The 14,222-nt window shown below is 38.2% G+C and overlaps 1 protein-coding gene and 1 non-coding gene across 2 annotated transcripts; one reads left to right on the top strand and one right to left on the bottom strand.

Moving 5' to 3' along the window:
* The first annotated feature begins 2,404 nt into the window (after positions 1-2,404).
* On the top strand, positions 2,405-3,412 carry LOC129283397 (galanin receptor type 2-like). The gene has a single exon (XM_054919232.2). It carries the CDS (start codon positions 2,405-2,407, stop codon positions 3,410-3,412), a length of 1,008 nt encoding a protein of 335 aa, XP_054775207.2.
* A 10,399-nt stretch (positions 3,413-13,811) lies between these two features.
* On the bottom strand, positions 13,812-13,897 carry TRNAY-GUA (transfer RNA tyrosine (anticodon GUA)). The gene is given in 2 exon segments: positions 13,812-13,847; positions 13,861-13,897. It is a non-coding gene; the product is annotated as a tRNA-Tyr (tRNA).
* Positions 13,898-14,222: the final 325 nt, after the last annotated feature.

Here is a 14,222-nt window from a genome sequence, read left to right as displayed (position 1 = left end):
AGTTGTTATTTAGGAGGGGATGGGGCGAGCAGGGGGGGGGGGGGTGATCAGTAAAACAAGCACCGCCAACTCTATGAATTCTACAATTGTCCTTATTATACTGACATGTATAAACGAACTCATTGCTATAGTGAGGATAGACAGTAAAAACACTGTTTAAGATTTTATACAACGCTGTTTACTATAATTTATGAACCTTACAGTATTTGTTTAACCGTTTAAACAATCATGTTTAATTTATTGAAGATTAGATATTGAAAATTAAACTTTGTTGCTTAAGATTAAAACACTTGTTTAAACTGTTTAAACAATTACTGTAAGGTTCATATAGTAAACAGCGTTGTATAATTTTTTTTTTACTGTGTAAGACATTCACCAAGCGTAAATATTAGGCGAAGTGGGATTAGAAAAATGGCGATCGCCATCAACAGGTGGTTCATTATTTCAGATTGGGCATTTATTGAATTATTACGTTGGATATGATTTGTAACGCCATAGTATTCAAAGTGTTACCATACCAACAGGTGCCTTTGGCTTTAATTGTAACTACACCTGCCTGTCCATGCAGTCACTGTTTTAAACTATCCCTTGCCTTTAACAATTTAATAATATAATTTCAATTTGATCCACAGCTATAAATACTTTAAAAATGCATTTGTTCCACAATACAAGAAACAAATTTCATAACGTGCATTCCTAACTAGGTTAAGGCAGCTGGGAAAGTGGATAACGGAAACCTCAAGGAAATCAACATCCATCATTTCATTTGATATGTACGTGTGGGTGCGTCGTGGTCTAGTGGTTCTTACTCTCGCCTTTGAAACAGAGGGTCGTGGGTTCGAATCGTAGCCATGTCGTGTTCTCCTTCAGCAAGAAATTTATCCACACTGTGCTGCACTCAACCCAGGTGAGGTGAATGGGTACCCGGCAGGAGTAATACCTTGCATGCACTGAGCGCCGGTGATGGTAGCTCGAGCTAAAGCCGGGGTAATAATAGCAGCGCTTCGTACCCTCTGACAAAAAGCGCTTTATAAATTCAGCTATTATTATTATTATTATTAATCGTAATGAAATTTTGACAATGATATTTAAACTTATCGCATATGGTTGGTCCTTACTCTTTAAACAAAAAATTACCCAATATTGGGTAAAATGGGAACATGCATGTTGGTTGGGAAAAATCACCAAATATTTCGTACATTTTATACGCAATGTTGCGTTGAAATTTACCCTTAAAACATGCATTTTGCCATGGGGTAAAAAAAAGACTACCCAGCAAACATGCATGTTTCCTTTCTACCCAATAATGGGTAAAGTTTTACTCAGTGTTTTTAGAGTGTACTAAAAAGGGCCCAGTTAAGAAATGGGCATTTCAAACTTAGCCTTGTATAGACAATACACCGGATCTACTGTGCAGTATATCGCATAGAATATAATTTTTTTAATACGATCTATCTCGGGTAAATTAAAATAAAAGATTCAAAGATTGAAAGGGAATCTTTCATATTCAACGAGGCATCTTTAAAATCTCGTACGATGTCTTGTTTTCTGATTTTTCATTTGCTCTTCACCTTTTTGCTCCACGGCATACAACTGATTCAAGAACATAGAAAATGTATTGACAAATGCCCTTTATGACATTGAACAAGTCAATGCTGGGAAATTGGTGAATCAAAACATCAGTTTCGTCCTGGTTGCCGTTTCATAAAGCTGCCCGTAAGTTAAGAGTGACTTTAAAAACGACTGGTCATCCTTTCTGGTGGTAAATGATATTCACCATTAAAAGTTCATTGATGATTATTTAGCGTCGTTTTTAAAGTCGCTCTTAACCTACAAACAGCTTTATGAAACACTTGCAATGTTTCGTCAGCTCCGAAACTTATATGACGGAACTGCTGTTCAGGTTCACAAATTTTCGACAAATGTCTCCCAGCTGTTCTTTGTCATTTACCGGGTAATTTCATTGCATTTACTGTGTTCTTAAATCCGTTCCCTGATGCAGTTGTGAATACTCCATAATGAAAGTCAAGCGATATTCGTGAGTATAAAGCAATCACCAATTGAGCAGTATGTTACCCAACAAGCATAACAATAACCATTCAGCCGATCCTTAAAGCCTTAAAGATCAATTTCAAAATGACACGGCTCGTTGCCCTTGGCCGTCATGCTATAATCCATCAGCTTTGACATGCAATGGGCATCATGTTAGCGAGATTATTAAAATGACAATGAGGGAATGAAGTTTATTCTGTCAGCAATTTTACACGACTAACATTCATTTTCAGATGATTCTGCATGGGAATGCATTCACATCCTAGGTGGATTTTCAGATTATTTTGAAGCAACCAAAGGTCGAGTTTGAATTTAGTCCGACTGGGTATTTTCATGTCATATCGGACATACTATGGCGGTCTCCAACATCACGGCAGCGGTAGATATTACAGTGGGTCACCAATATCAAGGAATCAATATGACAGTTCTCAGTATCATCCAGGCTGCACTCCTCGGGGTCTGTTTGGTGATGATTCTGATCAGTAACACCATCACCATAGTGATACTAACCAAGGTCAAGAATTGCTTCGAAGACATGCAACAGCTCGTATTCAAAGCGCTTGCCATCACGGATGTCTTCACAGGCGTTTTCTGTTGCGGAATGAGCATTATGACCATTGTCATTGGGGATGGGCAGTGGTTTTCGTCGGCGTTGTGCGCTTTGAGAGGGGTCGCCTGCACGGGTTTGGTGAACCTTTCAGCCCTCTTGATCGCATTTGCCTGCATTGATCGGTTCGTTGCGGTTGTCTACCCACTACACTACTTCTCCCTCGTCTCAATAGAACGCGCCAGGATCACCATAGTCATCCTGATCGGGATTGCTATCTCAAATGGAGGTTTGAGTTTGCTCCGGGGAAGAACAGTCGCTCGGGAGAACTTGTGTCTGTCCGATTTTTCTTCCGAGCGGCTTGCCTTCCGACCAAGTCTCGTCACCAGCCTTCTCCTGAGTGGTTTATCTCTCACCATCGCCACTGTCACCAATATCAAGGTCATGATGATTGCTTCAGGGCAGTCTAAACGTTCTGCAAAGGTCATTCCAAGTGAAGGAATTGCCTGTAATGAAGCCATCATCAAGACCCCTCGAGGAAGCCTCAAAGGCCTTTGTGTCCTTGTGGTCACCACCATTGCATTCTTTATGGCGATTTTCCCCTGGAGTATAGTCTCGGCTTCGCAGTTCAGCAAGAAGAGCACTATCGCAACACCTATGGCTAGATACGTGACCAGTCTGTTTGTGATCTCAAAAGGCTGGATGAACGCCTTGATATTTGTCACTTTGAACAAAAGATTCAGAAGAGAAACCAAGGCAGTTGTGTTTGGCAGCCACCGTGATGATCAGGGGAACTCAACTACTCAACCTTAGAGACACGTTCTGAGGAATGAATCGTTTTGTGAAGTTTCTCACAGTCATGACAGTACTGATGTCAAGGACGTATAACAAAGATACCATGCATTTTGAATTAACGTTTCTTAACTGAGAGTATATATCCAAGTTTAGAGGATAAATCTTCATTTTTAGGTTATCATTCATGCCCAGCTACCACATATTTTTTTATCGGAAAGTACATATTTTGCAAAGGTTCCTTTCTCTTTTCAGCCTAGGCAACAAACAGTAATTCCATTCGATCAACAACATGAACAATGTGAAGATCGAGGTCTGCTTTTAACAGTTTATATGAATTTCATTTGAGGAGGCGAACAACATAACATGATTGTGAAAAGGAAACATATACGGTTTCTGAGTTTGATGGAGTCTTCGAAATAGGATACAAGTAAAACCCCTCGGCATTGATCCTTGAACTCCTCAGCCATTCGACCTAATGTGGAAAACGAACAAGTACAAGAAAACAAAATTAATGAATTAGGAAGAGAATATGCATGATATAGGTTCAAGAAACGCCCTATTTATGATGATGATGTTGTCAATGGGATTGATGTACATGCAAAATTGTACACTACAAAAACTCCGGTGTTGATTTAACACCAGCCCGGATTCTATATATGTCCACACCAGGGAAGTATTGAAACAACACCACTTTGGAATCAAACCGATGCTGTTTTTATACTAATTGGTGTTGTATAAACACCTATCTGGTGTTAGACCAAACTGAAACCAGTGTTGTATAACACTTCTCTGGTGTAGACATGTATAGATTCCGGGCTGGTGTATTATCAACACCAAAGTTTTTGCAGTGTATGTTTGTTTCGTTGGCTATTTATATCACTTTCCCATCAACATGATCAACGCTTTTTTATAGCATAGGCATATTCAATATCGCCTACTGGTGCACCTTATCAAATGCATTGATCAATGAAAATGCAAATCACCGACGTTGATGGAACTACCTCATTCGGATTAACTGGCAACTGCACTCTAAAAAAACGAAGAGCTTATTTAGCTCTTAAAGAGCGTGTATAGTGACTGCACTTCGGAGTGCTGATTTGTCTAGTTTAAATTTGAACGAGAAAAATCAGCACTCCGAAGTGCAATCACTAATGTTCGTGAAGAGCTAAATTAGCTCTAAGTAGCTCTTCGTTTTTGAGAGTGTGTAAATATATGGAGGAAATATAAATAACCAACTTGCTTTCAAAACATAGAACGTGGGGATACGACAAGGTTCTATCATGTCACCCCTCTTGTTCTTGCTATACCCAGATTCCATTATACAGTATTTCTTGGTTAAAGAAATTAATTGGTTCAAGGTGCGATTGGTCAATGTCAGATTGCATAATATGGAGAAGATGATGTGATCATGGTCTTCCAGGGGAAGATATATACAGAATATTTCTTCTGTAATTCCTCGGTCACATTTCGCTATACGGCCGCCGTAGAGCGAATGTGCCTGTTATTTCTTGGTCAACCACCACTCTACTCCACCTTCAATAATGCAAAATGTCTTGGTGTAGTGAGGCCTGTCTTCTTGAGGTGCAAGCAGTAAATAATGCGAAACAGGTAAAGAATAATATTACAAACCGCTAAAATATCATAAACCAAGACAGGCAAGTTGCTCCATGAGTGAATTCTTTATAGGAGCTGGTTTGATTTAATACCCTTTTTCGTCACATGCATTATCATGAAATGAATTCCCGTCATGGTGGTAAGTTCGCTCTCGATCAATTAGAATCACATTTACAGATTGAACGAATGTTATTAATGGATGGTAACTCAAATGTGCACTGAACATGATGACGACTTATAGTGACAACGATGAGATTTGATCCATTAGTAATCTATTATCAACAACACACTTAAGATATTGGGCAACATACTGCCCACTGTGTTGGGTAATGTATGTTGGTAATATATATATATATATTCTGGGCGATTATTATCTAATCGAGCAAATTTATTAACCAATTATTAGTTTTTATTACCCAATTTGGAAAGATTTTAACCAATAGTTATGTTGACAGTATGTCGCCCAGGGTTGGTTAAAAATTTGGCATTTTTGCCCAACTATTTTAAGAGTGTAAGAAAAACATTTTATTGAGCTGTTGGTCTTATAACGAAGAAAAAGTAAAGATGTTATGTTTTCATCATTTAATATGAAGTATTACGATTATTCCGATCGTGCCTGAATGGTGTTTCAATGGGCAAATATTGGTATAAAGTTTCTTGGAGGAGGGTTGTATGGCCTCCAAAATATGTTCATTGAAATTCCAAATCGTTTTGCATTTCACTTACGCCTAAGCCTTCAAGTTTATCCATAATATATCCCCTCCCCCGCGCGCGCATACACTTTTTTTTTCTTGCTTTTTTAGCCTTTATTCAGATACTATTACATTTTTCATACATACAAAAGTAATAAATCAAATACATGTATGCAAATTAAAGTGAAGTACACTTATACAGCAATATAACAAATGAAATAATATACATCTTGATATAAATTTTTCGAACAAATATTATCATAACCCATAATACCAATAACAAAAACCTCGTAATTTCACATGTATTTACTGTATAATAATACCGTATTGTATGATGAAAAATAAAAAGTACAGACTTTTTGAAGTGAAGAGGTTATCCCATAATAAAGAAAAGTACTTATACATGTATATCCATTCCTCCAACTTTTGTAAGACAAAACAGAAAAAAAAAGTCTCTATGTTTATTCTTAGAAAGTATACAATAATCTGAATAAAGATTTTATATATAAAGCACACACGAAAACAAAACAAAACACAACATCAACAAAATAAAACAAACAAAACCTTTTCCACACCCCAAACAAAATATTCTTTCTTTTTGGATCTACTCAAACATGTCTTTTGCTAACCATGGAGATAGGAACCCCCCCCCCCCCCCATCCCTGGCAGCAAGCACTCACATTCACACGCGGACATATACCATTGCACACTCGCATTCACACGCGGACATACCATTACATACTCACAGCACCAGCAGACGCTTCACACACCCTTACTCCCACTCCCACACACACACTCACACACATTACGTTCTCTATGACATTTTTCGTTTAAATGTCTGCATCGATTTTCACCAGATTTTGTAAATATATAAAACGAATGGCTTTCCTCTGGGATTTTAAGAAATGCCAGTTAATACATACGTGATCATTTAATAATTTCAAAATATGATTATACTTGGTGTAATCATTCAGTGTTTTGTGTTTTTTGTTGACCATTGGAGAAATGATATATCTTGGAAGCACCAGGAAAAGTTTCTTATAAAATGGACAATCCATGTTGTGACATTTCTTGGAAGAAAACTTCGATACGTTTCCTGTAGTTGGTATGTACTGTAGCCATGTCTGTGTAATCGTCTTACCATATATTTCGAGTTGGTTGACAAGATAACAATAGTATAGTACCCCTTTGGATAAGAGAAAAATAGCCCAACGTTACTTATGACAATAGAAGGTAACATCATTTTAAGCCAAGTGACAAAGTCACGGGCAAAGTCATAAACGCTTCGATGGAGATATATAAGCTTAACGTACTACTCATCTTGTTCTTCGCATACATTCGTAATTCCGAAGCTTCGTTATTCCGAAGGTTCGGATATTCCGAAGGTTCGTTATTCCGAAGGTTCGTATTTCCGAAGGTTCGTAATCCCGAAGGTTCGTTAGTCCGAAAACGAAGTGAGGTTCGAAATTCCGAAAGTTCGTTAGTCCGAAAACGAAATGATTACCGAACCTTATTTCGTTTTCGGACTAACGAACCTTCGGAACAACGAACCTTATTTTGTTTTCGGATTAACGAACCTTATTTCGTTTTCGGATTATCGAACCTTCGGAATAACGAACCTTCGGAATAACGCCACAAATGTTCGGATTAACGAACCCTTTTACGTTTTCGGATTAACGAAAATCGAGGTATAGGCAATTTACGTGTTTCGGAATTACGAACCTTCGGAATAAAGAACCTTCGGAATTACGAACCTTCGGAATTACGAAATGTAACCCTTGTTCTTATGTACCTGCCCCAAGCAAACGCCTGTAATTAAACATGGCTATCTTCACGATCATCTTGAACGAGCATCGTGTCAAAACATTCTTACCAAAGGGTACCACAGAGCCTGTGTTCCCTACTATGCCAATGCTTGTGTAACTTTTCAACTCTTAATAATACCCTGTGGGGATATAGAGATTAATCCTGGACCCTCTAACCATGCAACGGATGCTCATAATCATACTGAACTTTCTTCAACCAACTACCATTATAGCATTAATGAGTTATATACCATTGGGGCCAAGTGTAACAGAAGAACAATTGATATAACTGACACCGTAAAGGACACAATCAAAGAATTAGAAATTGAGAGAAAACTTTTTTGGCCTCGACAAAGGGGTTCAAGAGCAGGACGCCGAAAAGCTAAGAACCGCCTCCCGATACAAGTAATTGTGAACCAATTCCCTGTGAAATCTCCCAAACTCAGATCACGTGATCCGTCGAACCTTGTTACTGTCCCAATACAAAGGATCGATAATGATAATGATAATGAAAATGATAAACATAAGTCAGAACTCCCTTCACTCTTCCTTTGCAATGCAAGATCTGCTGTCAATAAGTTTGATGAACTCAGTGCAATTATTCAAGTTCATGATGTTGACTTATGTGCCATCACGGAAACCTGGTACAAACATGATCTTCCACTTGGACTGGTTTCCATTCCAGGTTATTCCATGTTTGTCAAGTCTAGAGAGCATCGGAGTGGTGGAGGAGTAGCTCTGTATGCCAAGCACCACTTAAATGCAACGTCACCTAATAATATTAAGGTACCTGACAACTTGGAAGTAGTTTTGGCCAAATTGCGCCCTCACCGACTGCCTAGATCTGTATCGTGTATATTTTGTGCTGTTGTCTACTTCCCACAGCCTGACAATTTAGTTGAAGCACAACTGGTTGAATGTCTCCTTGCAGCCATCGATGATATCATGACCCGCCATTCGGAAGCTGCAATCTTCATAACGGGTGACTTCAACCGATTGGACATTTCCGCATTAGTCGCTGACCCCCGTTTTCAACAAGTTGTAAGACAAGCGCCCAGAGGTGATATGATCTTAGATAAGATTATTTGCAACATTAGCGATAAATATAAAGATGTTATTATATGTTCTCCCATAGGTCAGTCTGATCATAATTCAGTACTGTGGCTTCCACGAGACCATATAGCTCCAAGCAATACGAGTCATTATCGTATAACTCGTCCCATGCCTGACAGTGCAATACGGTCCTTCGGTATGTGGTTGAATAGTGTTGATTGGACTGACGTTATTTTATCAACAAAGTGGATATCAATGAAAAATATGAGTTATTCATTCAAACGCTCCAATCTGCAATAGATCATTTCTTTCCGATTCGTAGGGTGAAACTTCACAAATGTGACGAACCATGGATGACCCAGCGGATAAAGCATCTCATCAATGAACGGCAACGAGCTTTCCACCAAAAGGACATTGCAGTTTGGAAGAGATTAAAGGCAATCTTGAAAGTGAGCATAGAGCGTGCTAAAAAGGAATACTATGCTTCACGGGTTCAACGCTTGAAGAAAAACAACCCTTCAGCTTGGTTTCGTCAAATTCGAGTGATGACCGGAAATACTAAGGATCCTTGCCCTATTCAGGTTCCGGATATACCTTCAAGCGATGAAGCTGCAATAGCTGCTGCCATCAACGAGTCCTTTGCCTCTGTAGCATCCGATATCCACCAACTTGACCTAGCTGAGCTCCCATCATACCTACCATCTAAGAGCCCTTGCCCGACTGTTTCTTCCTGGGAAGTTTACAAAGAACTATCAAAAGTGCAACAGTCTACGGCTGGCGGTCCTGATAATATATCAGCTAGGACCATCAGGGAATTCTGTCTTGAACTTGCAACCCCCTTGGCAGACATAATCAATACCTCTTTCAGCCAAAGCAAAGTTCCCAGCGACTGGAAACGAGCCATCGTTATTCCAGTTCCTAAGACACAACCCCCAACGATAGACAAACTTCGTCCAATCTCTCTAACCAGCCACCTTGCCAAGATAGCTGAAGGATTCATGGCAAACTGGATTCTACAGGATATTAGACAAAACTTGACCCTAACCAATTCGGTAACAGAAAATCCCTCTCAACTAATCACTATCTGATCAATATGCTTCATTTGATGTACGAAAATGCTGACAAACCCAAAGCCACATCCTCGGTAATTGTAACTGATTTTAGTAAGGCATTTGATAGAGTGGACCACACGATAGCAATAAGGAAGTTGATTGATCTTGGTACCAGGTCTGCCATTATTCCAGGGATTGCTGATTTTTTATGTTCACGTCAGCAATGTGTAAGATATCGTTCAACGCATTCTGATTGGATATCCTTACATGCAGGTGTCCCTCAGGGAACTCAATTGGGGCCAATTATATTCCTAGCGATGGTCAATGACATTAAGCCATCCTCCAAGAACTCAACTACCTTCAAATACGTTGATGATCTGTCTGTCGTAGAATGTAGGAACAGTAACCAATTGTCTGAATGCAGAAATCTATGGACTATATTCTAACCTGGTGTGAACGTAATCATATGAAAATGAATCCCCTAAAATGTGCACAAATAAATGTTTGCTTTCAAAGGTCCTTCCAAGTGCACCCATCAGTCTATATTGGTACCCATGAACTGGCAACTGTTCAATCAACGAAAATTATGGATGTCATTATACAAAACAACTTAAAATGGGGCCAGAGCACAAATGATATCATAAAGAGATCAAACAGCAAAATTCACATGCTTAGATTATTGAAACGCCACGGTCTTCCCCAAGATGATTTGTTGACAATATATAGGTGCTACATTAGAACCGTGCTTGAATATGGAGCTCCTGTATGGACTGGGGGACTCACCAAAAAACAGATCACAAGGTTAGAAAGAGTTCAGAAAAAGGGCTTTAAGGGTAGTTATGGGCACACGCTACTCTACTTACGATACTGTCTTAGTGGAATTGAAACTCCAGTCACTCTCTGATAGAAGGGAAGATTTGAGTCTGAATTTCTTCAGGAAGACTCTACTCAATACAGACCAATTCAAATCGTTTTTCCCTCCAGATAATCCAAGATTGTTGAGGCGTAAACCCCTAATCCCTGAGCCGAAATGTACAACTAAACGAATGCAAAATAGTGCAATACCGTATCTCATTCGTATACTAGATAATAATCAGAATAAGTGATGAGTGAATTCTTTTCCTTTCTAGCTGCTCTCTATACTTGTCGATCCCTTAATGTTTGTGGTTTCGTGTCTCACCTCCCCCTTTGACTCTGTATTACCTTGTCTATTTCTCTCTCCTTCCCTGCATTCTGTTTCTACTTCCTTTCTTCCCTCTTCTTTTTTTTTCTTGTCCTTCATCTTCATCATCTGATTATTTCTATCCTCTCTTCTCTTTTCTTTTACCCTTGCTTTTTTCACATTGTATCTCTTTGACTATTTATTCATTTTCTGTCTCATTATCACAGCTGTGAGTTATCTTCACAGTTTACTCAGTTGGAATCCTGATTACAACTTAAACAGGTTTATTTTTAGTAGCCTCGCTACCGTCCTCTCTTGTCCTTTTGTTTCGTTGTATATTTATGTTGTATCTCCCCAATTAAGTTTTCACTATTGATCAGTTAGTCAGTTACTCCATCTCGTTTATAATGCTATTGTTCTTGTTTTTTCTCTTTCGCCTTTAAAGGGGAATCCAACCCAAATAAAAACTTGTTTTTATAAGGAAAAGAAAAATCAGACAAGTTGATAGGTGAAAGTTTGAACAATATTGGACAAACAACAAGAAAGTTATGAATTTGTAACAGTTGTAAATATTGGTAATCACTATATAATATAGGGTATTTATATTGCGCACATATCCAACTTGTTAGGTGCTCAAGGCGCTCCTATATTACCCGGCGGCTAAGCTAGGCGTTCATAGCGCACACAGCTTTTTAAGGAATTACTTCCTACCGGTACCCATTTACCTCACCTGTGTTGAGTGCAGCACACTGTGGATCAGTTTCTTGCTGAAGGAAATTACGCCATGGCTGGGATTCGAACCCACGACCCTCTGTTTCAAAGTCCGAAGACTAATCCACTGGGCCACAACGCAGCATACTATACCCATGGAGACTTCAAATTGGCCGCATATGGGATGTCATAGTGATGTAAGACAAGGACTACTCTTCCATGTACTCCAATACATATTATGGCTAAAATGTCATTTTTCCTAAAAGTTTTATTTCAAATTATATTTTTCTTTCATGAGGACATAAAACAATATAATACCTGGGTTATATTTAGATTACTGCCCCAGGGGAATGGGTACTTAGGAGAAAACCACAAATCCCTGATAATAAAGTACATGGCCTATGGGAAAGTTGTCCTTGCCCCTTGTCATAATTTACTTACCCAGTTGCCAATTTGAAATCTACATAGTATTAGTGATCTCAATTTTAAAGCAGCTATAACTTTCTTATAGCTTGTCCGATTTCTTTCAAACTTTCACCATTCTGTTTAATCTATTTTATGGCCAAGGCTGGATTCCCCTTTAATTCTAATTGCTGCTTCGTGTCTTTATCTTTTTGTCCCTTTCTCCTCGTTCTTGTTATTCTGCCTATATTTTTCCCCTTATCCTTCATCTCTGTGTATTCTTATATCTAATTCAATCCCTAATTGTACACGATCTGGTACTTTCTTTTTGCATTATTTGTATGTCTCATCCTTTTTCTCATATTTGATTCTCTGACTCTGTATTTTTTTAGTACCGTGATTCTTGTAATTGACGTTAATGTCATATTGAACACATTTTGTCTTGTGATAATTTTTGTTTATCTTATGTCATGTACCATATTTGATGCTTTACTGTATTATGTTTTTGTTGTTATATTCCACACTATACTTATTCCTTATGATTTCGATCTTTTATATTGTAAAAACTTTTTGTAATTCGGCTCTGTGCTGCGATGATAATAAAATTTTATGATAATGATTCATCTGATAGAGAATCCAGTGACTTTAATACCTCTTCAGCCTCATATGATAATAATTTTGCAGATAACTTTAATCTATCATCTGAGGAGTTAAATTATGCCAATGATTCTAATCAATGTTCACTTCCAGTTCCCTCCTCGAAATATATAACCCAATTACAATTAAAAGAAGTAACAAAAAAAAATTCTAAAAACTCATTTTCCTTACTGCATATGAATATCAGAAGCATAAGTAAACATTTTGAAGACCTTCAGATTCTTTTAGACAACCATAATAAACATTCTTTTTCAGTTATTGGCTTGACCGAAACTTGGCTTACAACTGACACAAATTTACCTTATGCATTAAATGGATATGATTTTATTGTTAATAACAGATCAAAAAAAGTCGGGTGGGGGCGTAGCACTTTATCTTTCCAATAATTTTGAATTCACTGCCCTAAACGAACTTAATTTTATGAATGAATTTATTGAGTCATTATTTGTTGAAATTTCTATTCCTCATAGCAAAAATAAAATAGTTGGAATTATTTATAGACCCTGTGGAGCCGTGATATGTGCAAACGCCGGGATATGTGCAAACAACGGTATATGTGCAAAATTTCGCCGGGATTTGTACAAACAACGGAATTTGTGCAAACGCCACGCCGGGAAATGTGCAAATCTGTCAAAATTTATCAACGGCATCTGTGCAAACGTGACGACGGGATATGTGCAAATGAACAATTTTCACGGGAAAAGTGCAAACCTCCGGGATATGTGCAAATCACTGCATTTATCCATATAAAGGCTATTTCTCATGAAATGTTTCAGTCATAAAATTACTGTTAAAAATGAGAAACATGTCTGCATAAGGGAGAAGCTACAATGACATCGGCAATGAAACGCTTTTCAGAGAGGTGGCGGGGAGGGGGGGGGGGGCACCAACCTTAAATTGAAGACCCACTATCTTTTGGAATAACATGGATGTAGAGTGTAGTCTTTTAATGCTCCAGACCCGGTCATTTAATCATTTGAAGATCCTTCTGAACTAAGATCCTGTACTAAAGCATACATAAGGAGCATAGCCATTCAAAAATAATTAAAAAAAATGCAACACCTCACCATCTACCAAATTAAGACCTTGTAGAAATGAATATAGAATGTAATCTTTACCCTAGACCTTGTTGTATCAATTTAAAAAAAAAATCAAATTTAATACCTCACCGTCTAATTCCTATCGAATAAGTTGTTGTTGTTGTTGTTGTTTTAGCTTATACGGCGCGTGTCATTCAGTAGTGAATATTTGCGCCAAAAAAAACCCACATCCACCGAGCCGGATTCGAACCAGCGACATAAGGTTAATCATCAATCATCTACAGTCCTCCGCTCTACCAACTGAGCTATCGGTGGTTACTAGTACTGGGTTTAAAGTGTAGTTTTTGCTCCAGACCGGGTGATTAAACAAATTCAAAACTATTTAAGCCCCGCCATCTTCCACTACTAAGACTCTGTTATAAAGAACGTGTATATAACGTATTCTCAATTCTCCAGACCCGTTTATTTAAACAAATTTTCAAGACCCCACAGTCTCATTCCTGTGAAAAAGATGGATATAAAGCGTTGTCTTTTCTCCAGACCCTTGATTAAAAAACCTTCAAAATTAAGACCCAAGACTAAGACTCCGTTATAAAGCAAGGGTACATATCGTAGTCTTTACTCCAGACCCGTTAAAAAA

This window comes from Lytechinus pictus, unplaced genomic scaffold (genome assembly GCF_037042905.1).
Source record: "Lytechinus pictus isolate F3 Inbred unplaced genomic scaffold, Lp3.0 scaffold_20, whole genome shotgun sequence".
Classification (NCBI taxonomy): domain Eukaryota; kingdom Metazoa; phylum Echinodermata; class Echinoidea; order Temnopleuroida; family Toxopneustidae; genus Lytechinus; species Lytechinus pictus.
The sequence above is the reverse complement of the archived record's forward strand: the minus strand, read 5'-3'. Positions and strand labels throughout refer to the sequence as shown.

What these genes read in the sequence shown, in the direction of transcription:
- LOC129283397 (XM_054919232.2), top strand. Translation starts at nt 2,405, where the DNA reads ATGGCGGTCTCCAACATCACGGCAGCGGTAGATATTACAGTGGGTCAC.